The 8,629-nt window shown below is 37.6% G+C and overlaps 1 protein-coding gene and 1 long non-coding RNA gene across 3 annotated transcripts in view; both read left to right on the top strand.

The window, feature by feature from the left end:
* LOC111814055 overlaps positions 1-2,615 on the top strand; it is a 58,845-nt gene extending 56,230 nt beyond the window's left edge. For both annotated transcript variants that reach the window (XR_002819130.1, XR_002819131.1), the window contains exon 3: positions 2,537-2,615. This is a non-coding gene — a long non-coding RNA (uncharacterized LOC111814055). The remainder of the gene's footprint in view (positions 1-2,536) is intronic.
* A 74-nt stretch (positions 2,616-2,689) lies between these two features.
* Samd9 (sterile alpha motif domain containing 9) lies at positions 2,690-7,774 on the top strand. The gene is made up of 2 exons (XM_004646240.2): positions 2,690-2,755; positions 2,968-7,774. Exon 2 carries the CDS (start codon positions 2,976-2,978, stop codon positions 7,677-7,679), a length of 4,704 nt encoding a protein of 1,567 aa, XP_004646297.1. The 5' UTR covers positions 2,690-2,755; positions 2,968-2,975; the 3' UTR covers positions 7,680-7,774.
* The last annotated feature ends 855 nt before the right edge of the window (positions 7,775-8,629 follow it).

The following is an 8,629-nucleotide window of genomic DNA, read 5'->3' on the forward strand; positions in this document are numbered from 1 at the left end:
ACTCATCCACATGGCTGACACTGACAAAGGTTCTACAATCTGAGGTACAGGATCTCAGGATAAATCCTGAGGGGATTTTACTGACCTTCTCAGACCCAAAAGCTATAACTTTTGTTGCATAGGTCCTGCTTTACCTTGGTCTTAACCATCCAGCAGAAAAGTATAAAAACGGAATATAAGAAGTAAAGCCTGTGGTGTTGTGTTGAGCTATACGGGACTCAGGTCAACAATTTCTGACATTGCCAGTGAAGCAGAAGACCCAATACTATTATGGGATAATGGACTCTTTTAGAATATTTTACTGTGTTTACATACCTATAATATTCAAATAATGCAACTTAACAAAAAAAGGGTATACAGATGAATGTCCATTTTATATCTATGTATTCAAAGTGGTTAGGATAGATATATAGTTACATTCTCTTAATGAATAGAGGGATTTGTTCTGATGGTGTTTGTAAATAGGATATCATGTCCACATCTTGTACAGCAATTAACTACTAGGAAGAATGTATGCAATGTGTGAATTATTGAAACTGTCCTATGAATTTGATTTGAAACTGTCTCATTACTATTTGTTTATCAATAAAATTATGGGAAAAAAAGAAATAAAAATGCACAGAAATTTAGCAATGAGCATTTTGTGGGTAAAACTCATTTGTTGCTGCTTGGAATTTCTGCGCACACCTTGCAGTTCACCTGCCAAGTGGAATGTGCAGAAGGAGTTTCGCTTTTCCCAAGCATGCCAACATTCTGTTATGAAAAATTACATTTTTACACAACAGAAGTGTGGGTTATTAACCTCCTATGACACCCAAGTGCACATAACCTGTCAGACGTAGAATTATACGAGTAATAATCCTGGTTTGACAAATTTGCACACATGCACACATCTTGCCATTTGTCATACCAAGTGGCTAAACACAAAGCCAGAATTTCTAAAATTTGTTTGTTTAGTTTTGAGACAAGGTCTTGCTACATAGTGCAGGCCAGCCTTAAACTGACTTCTACAGCCAAGATTGGCCTCAAACTCATGGTGATCCTCTTGCCTCGGTCTCTCAAGTTCTGGAATGACAGGCATATGCCACCATACCTATCCCTGCCAGCCAACATGTAACCAATGTTCTGACTTCCATGTTTAACTTTGCCAGTTCTTAAACTTCATGTGAATAGAATCCTGCAATATATTTTCTGTGTAATGACTTCTGTCACATCAGCACTTTAGTCTTTTTGTTAGCATTGCTGAGCCATTTCATAGCTGTATATTTAACATTATAAAAATTGTCAAATCATTTTTCAAGGTAGTGGAAACAATTTACATTTCCACCAGCAATGTCATCTTCACCAGCACTGGGAGTTACCAGTTTTTAATTTTAGCCATTCTGGGAGGAATGTAGTGTTACACCATTGGGGTTTGAGTTTGTCCCTGATAGTTAAAGTTTTTGGGGCTAGGCTGGTCAAATAGCTCAGTGGATTAAAGCACCTGCTTAGGCAGATGCAGGAGCTGGGAGTTCAATCCCAGGCCTGCTGTGTCAGCCCTGCCCCCGGGGTGCACTGAGACCACAATTGAGACTGGTGGCATATACCTGTAATCCCAGCACTTGGGAGGCTGTAAACAGATCACTGCAAGTCCAATCTAGTAGTGCGACCTTGAACACCCTGTACATACTTCCCTAAAATACAAAAAAGAAAGAAAGAAAGAAAGAAAGAAAGAAAGAAAAAAAGAAAGAAAGAAAGAAAGAAAGAAAGAAAGATAGATAGATAGATAGATAGATAGATTTGGGGGAAGTTCTAGATTCAAAGTTTTAATTGGGCATGGTGGCATACACTTATAATCCCAGCTACTCAGGAGACTGAGGAAGGATGGTCAAATATTTGAGCCCAGCCTAGGCAACTTAATGAGACCCTGTCTCAAAATAAAACTAATAAAATAAAAAACGGCTGGAGAGAGGAGAATGTAGCTCTGTGGTAGAGTGTCCTTGGGATCAACACTTGGTACTATAAAAAATTACATATAAAAATTTGCAACTTCCCTAATCATTTTTCTTGTTGCAGTAGAGTGTTTGTAGCCTGTGTGATCTATTTCTTCACACATAACTTAGAATAGTGTTATTTTCCCAGTTGCTTAAGGTATAGAAAATTTACCTTCACCTATATGCTCAGAATTGAAGTTTATCCAAAGATGTTCAATAGATACAAAAAATACTTATTCTACTCAAAAAGATCCAGAGGGGTTAGCATGCTGGACCACAGTTGTAAGTCATTAATTAGCCTGATAGTTTTGTTTTTATTTATGCTTATTGAGTAGAGGATACAAAGGATCAGAATGGTTTTGCCAGTGAGTGACTCACTTAATACCTCAGATATATTAAATCTTTCATGTGCATCTCATGAATATTTAATGTGTATTTGGTCCTTCTTTTCCTTCCTAATTATGTTTCTAGTTATATGCTCTGTTTAGTTCATTTATCTTTATCCTAACATGTGTCACAAATTACTTGCTTCTATAGTTTCATATATTTTTTCTACTTTCCAGAGCAGAATTGAATATTTGTGAATAATACAGAAAAGATACATTATAGCAAACAGCCACAAATAAGGAAGAAACAACTATTTGACCGCAGTCCCTGTGCTTTGTTAAGCTTGTTCTATGTAGGTGCTTTAGACCACTGAGCCATCTCACCAGCCCAGAAACAACTCTTAATATACTCCCTGGAAGCAGCCCAACATATACTTTGTTAAAAAAAAAAACAAGGTAAAGAGAACTGTACATGGTATGCTACCATTCATGTGAGATAAAAGTGTTTGTGTATTTGTGTTTGAAGTGTTTCTGTGGGACAGTGTACAAGAACTTAGTAATAGGAACTTTTTAAGTTTTGTAACATATGTATATAAACCCGTTGCAAAATTGTCTAAAAAATATAATTGCAAAATACCAAATCATTTTTTTTCTTTCTCTCTATTCAGGTATCACAATGGCAGGGCAACTAAAACTTCCAGAAAACACAGAAGACTGGACAAAAGAAGATGTAAATAGATGGTTAGAGAGTCATAAGATTGACAAAAAACACAGGGACATTTTAGTTGAGCAAGATGTGAGTGGAGCAACCTTGAGATGGTTAAATAAAAGCCATCTTGTTGAGATGGGCATAACACAAGGCCCTGCTATCCAAATAGTGGGTCTATTCAAAGAATTACAGGAAAAATCTTCTGAAAATCCTATTGAGACATCCAGCATGGAGAAAAGCAGTAAAAATGTTCCTAAAAAGCAAAAGGAAAACAGAAAGAATTCAAAACAAAGACAGATGGACAAAGAGATCTCAGATATAGCAAAAAAGTCTGAATCACCAAACAATGAGCTCATGGATAATCAACCAGATGATGTGAGACAACCAACATGTACCCCCTATCCTTTTAATACATTCAGCGATCCATATCGTTATAAATTACATTTCATTCTGCAGCCCGAAACAGGACCGCAAAATCTTATTGATCCAGCACATGAGTTCAAAGCCCTGACAAATACAGAAACAGGCACAGAGGAGGATACTAAGATGAAATTCAGCAATGAGACTTTCCGTTTTGCTTCAGCATGTATGAATTCACGTACCAATGGCACTATTCATTTTGGAGTTAAAGACAAACCCCATGGAGAAATTGTTGGCGTGAAAGTCACCAGTGTTACCAAAGAAGCCTTAATCAACCACTTCAACTGCATGATCCATGAGTACTTTGAAGCACATCAGGTCCAACAAGCAAAGAAATGCATCCGAGAGCCAAGGTTTGTAGAAGTTTTGTTGCCAAATAGTGCTGTATCTGACAGATTCGTTGTTGAGGTGGATGTTGTTCCCCAATACTCTGAATGTAAATATGACTATTTCCAAGTCAAAATGCAAAACTACAGCAACAAAACATGGCAACAAAGTTCAAAATTCTCACTCTTTGTGCGAGATGGGCCCAACACTAAGAACATCATAAAAAATCAAGTTGAGTTTAAAACTTTCCAATTAGATTTAAAAGCAGTGGCCACAGCTAGGAAAGAAGCAGAAGAAAAATGCAAACAAAAAGCAAAGAAAAACAATAGTGAGGGATCAAAGCTGGTTACCCTGTTGACAGGAAATCAAGATTTATTAGATAATTCATACTATGACTGGTACATTCTTGTGACAAACAAATGCCATCCAGATCAAACAATACACTTAGATTTCCTGAAGGAAATCAAATGGTTTGCTGTACTAGAGTTTGATTCTGAATCGAAAACAAAAGGAGTTCTCAAAGCTTTCAAAGAAAGCCGAGCAGCAAGCCTACACTCTCCAAGTCAATTTGTAGAAGAGAAAACCACAACAAATGAGAAGATTTCTAGTCTGAATCTTTACCAGAAACCCAGCTGGATTTTCTGCAATGGCAGGTCAGACCTTGAAAGTGAAAAATATGAACCCTTAGATCCAGTTTCCTGGCAGAAAGAAAGAGCTTCTGAAGTCAGGAAACTAATTTCATTTCTTACACATGAAGACATAATGCCAAGAGGGAAGTTTTTGGTGGTATTTTTATTGCTGTCCTCTGTGGATGATCCCAGGGACCCTCTCATTGAGACTTTCTGCGCCTTCTACCAAGATCTCAAAGGGATGGAAAATATGTTGTGTATTTGTGTACAATCGAACATATGTCAGGGATGGAGAGACTTACTTGAGGCACGATTAACAAATAAACAAGATGAACTATCAGAAAAGTGTATTTCTGCTTTAAATCTTGAACAGATAAATGGAACTATCCTTAAGCTAAAATCTGTAACTCAGTCTTCAGAGAGACTTTTGCCATCTATTTCTTCGTCTACTGTCCTTCTGAAAAAGGAAGAAGATATGACTGCTCTGGAAATTCTCTGTGTGAATGAATGTGAAGGTACACTATTACACAAAGACAAAAATAAATTACTGGAGTTCAAGGCATCAAAAGAGGAAGACTTCTATCGAGGTGGCAAAGTATCATGGTGGAACTTCTACTTTTCTGAATACTATTCTTCACCTTTTGTCAAAAGAGACAAATATGAGAAACTGGAGGAAATGATTCAAAGCTCTGCAGAATCATCTAAACCAACATGTGCCAAAATTATTCATTTGTATCATCATCCAGGCTGTGGGGGGACCACGCTGGCCATGCACATTCTCTGGGAACTAAGGAAGAAATTCAGATGTGCTGTACTGAAAAACAAGACGTTGGATTTTTTTGAAATCGGAGAGCAGGTGGTTGATTTAATCACTTATGGGGCAACAACAAACCACCAAGAATACTTACCTGTACTGCTCCTTGTTGACGATTTTGAAGAACAAGATAATGTCTACCTTCTGCAGAGTGCCATCCATAAGGCTGTAGCTCAAAAATACATTCGATACGAAAAACCTCTAGTGATCATCCTAAATTGCACAAGATCACAAAATCCTGAAAAAAGTGCAAAGATCCCAGATAGTATTGCCCTAAAACAAAAATTGTCTCTCAAAGAACAGACAGCTTTTGAGCTTAAATTGAAAGAAATTAAAACACAGCATAAAAACTTTGAAGATTTTTATTCCTTTATGATCATGAAAACAAATTTTAACAAAGAGTACATTGAAAAGGTGGTCAGGAACATTCTGAAAGGGCAGAATAAGTCCACCAAGGAAGCAAAGCTCTTTTCTTTTCTGGCTCTTCTTAATTCCTATGTGCCTGGTACCACCATTTCCCTGTCACAGTGTGAGAAGTACTTAGGAATTGCAAACAAGAAAGCCTTCTGGGGAACAGAAAAGCTTGAAGACAAGATGGGCACCTACTCCACAATTCTAATAAAAACAGAGGTGGTAGAATGTGGAACCTACTGTGGAGTGCGCATCACTCACCCTCTGATTGCAATGCTCTCTCTGGAAGAACTGAAAAAAAGCTATGACTTAGACAAAAGTCAAATTATGCTGGATATGCTAATGGAAAATTTGTTCTATGATACTGGCTTAGGAAGAAGCAAATTTTTCCAAGATATGGAGACACTACTGCTCACAAGACAGCGGAATGAACATGAAGGTGAAACAGGAACCTGGTTTTCCCCACTCATTGAAGCACTACATAAAGATGAAGGAAATGAGGCAGTTAAAGATGTGTTATGCCAAGGTATTGAGAGGTTCAAACCAAATGCATTCATTTGCCAAGCCTTGGCAAGACATTTCTACATTAGAGAGAAAGACTTTAGCAATGCACTTTGTTGGGCAAAAGAAGCAAAAAAGATAGAACCTGACAATTCTTATATCTCAGACACACTAGGTCAAGTATACAAAAGTAAAATACGATGGTGGATAGAAGATACTGAAAGAAGCAGGGGCATTTCAGTTGATGACTTAACCAATCTTTTGGATTTAGCAGAGCATGCCTCAGATGCATTCAAAGAATGTCAACGACAAAGTGAAGATAGACAGTATGAAGTGAAGGAAAGAATGGGTCAGAAGTCCAAAAGAAAGTATGACACTTACAACATATCTGGCTACCAAGGGGAGATAGAAGTGGGGCTCTACGCAATCCAGATTCTCCAGATGATTCCTTTTTTTGATAAACAAAACGAACTATCTAGAAGAGCTATGATCAACTTTATATCAGGAAGTAGTGATATTCCAGGCGATATAAATGAATTTAAGACGGCCCTCATGAATTTTATTCCTTATCTTACTACTTTGCAATCTTCTTTAAAAAACTGCTTTGATTTTTTTGATGATTATTTTGTCCTTCTAAAACCCAGGAACAACATTAAGCAAAATGAAGAGGCCAAAACTCGAAAAAAGGTTGCTGCATATTTTAAAAAATATATAGATATATTTGGTCTCTCAGAAGAATCACAAAACAGAGATCCTTACTCAAAGCTCAGTTTGTCACTTCAAGTAGAAAGGAATCGGAAAAGCCTAGAAGCTTTAAAAGCAGACAAGTTTTCTGGGCTTTTAGAATATCTCATCAAAAGTCAAGAAAATGTGGCAAGCGACATGGAAAACATAGTGAACACATACATTTTTCTCTTTGAACAAAGCTTTGTTAGAATGCAGCTAAGGGAAAAGGAAAATTTCATCTTGGCCAATATCATTCTCTCATGTATTAAGCCTACCTCCAAATTAGTGAAGCCAATTAAAAAACTGAAAGAACAGCTTCGAGACATCTTACAACAAGTAGGACTGAACTACAGATTTTCAGAACCTTATTTCCTAGCTTCACTCTTATTCTGGCCAGAAAACCAACAACTAGATCAAGATTCTAAACAAATGGAAAAATATGCTCAATCACTGGAAAAGGCTTTCAAGGGGCAATATAAACACATGCATCGAACAAAGCAACCAATTGCATATTTCTTTCTTGGAAAAGGTACCAATATGAACAGACTTGTCCACAAAGGAAAAATTGATCAATGCTTTGGAAAGATGCCTGATATTAACTCCGTGTGGCAAAGTGAAGAAGTATGGAAGGAGAAAAATGTCCAAGAACTTTTGCTTCGCTTACAGGGGCGAGCTGAAAACAATAATTTATTCATAGAGTATGGAATCACTGAAAAAATCGTAATTCCCATCACACCTGCTTTCTTAGGCCAACTTAGAAGTGGCAGAAGCATAGAAAAGGTGTCTTTTTATCTGGGATTTTCCATTGGAGGTCCTCTTGCTTATGACATTGAAATTGTGTAAGAGCCTGGTCTTCCTCCAGGACTGTGCTTTCAGTACCACTTGCTTTTGCTTTTCTTTTTGTGTTTAAATCAAAAACACACATTTTAAAATGAAAATTTTGGGCTGGGGAGATGGCTCAGGGGAATAAGCGCTTCCCTGGCAAGCGCAAGGGCCTGAGTTCAAGCCCCGGTTCCGGAAATAAATAAATAAATAAATAAAATGAAAATTTTACAGAAAACAGGCCCTGGATTTTCAACCCTGTACAAACTGAACTGCATTTTCTCTTACACTACCCATGTTATGAGTCCTGCATAGACAATGGTAGATAATAAAGGAATGGAAAATGTGTGGTGGTAGCAAATCTCTTCCTTGGTTTGGGTAATACCACATGGGACAAGATAATAAGCAGCTATGGATGGAATTAGGAGAGACAAACAAGTAAGTCACCCACAGAGAACCCTACTACTCCCCTATTTCCCTTGCATAACAGTCAATCCTAATATGTCAGCTTCATTGGATTAAAAAAGGATGCGTGTCCCACCACCACAGCAGATTGGTAGAGCATACTTTGGAGTGTCTGGGTGGGTCACAGAGCATTACCTTGAATACTCGAGATGGTCCTTGCCTGCTGTTCTCTGGTGTTGTTCCTCTCCTCTGCTCCGTGACCACTACCAATGAAGCAGCGTTGTTCTGTCACATTCTCTACTCTGATGTTCTGGCTTTGCAGCCAACTGGCAGTGGATTAAATCTTCCCAATCTGAGTTACATTAAAACATTGCTCCTTTAAGTAGTATCAATACTGTGTTCAGCAATTGGAAAGCTGACAAATACACATCCCAAGGAACGGATTGAGGACAATTCTCTACATTCTCATCAAATGCAAAACTCTTTCAGAATAGGAAAAAAAAAATTTTGGTTTTAGGACATTAGACTATCTAGGGAAACCTTTCTTACAAAAAAAAATCTCACAC

This window comes from Octodon degus, unplaced genomic scaffold (assembly GCF_000260255.1).
Source record: "Octodon degus isolate 3935 unplaced genomic scaffold, OctDeg1.0 scaffold00262, whole genome shotgun sequence".
NCBI lineage: Eukaryota > Metazoa > Chordata > Mammalia > Rodentia > Octodontidae > Octodon > Octodon degus.

Coding starts and splice junctions, on each gene's coding strand:
- Samd9 (XM_004646240.2), top strand. CDS start 2,976: ATGGCAGGGCAACTAAAACTTCCAGAAAACACAGAAGACTGGACAAAA.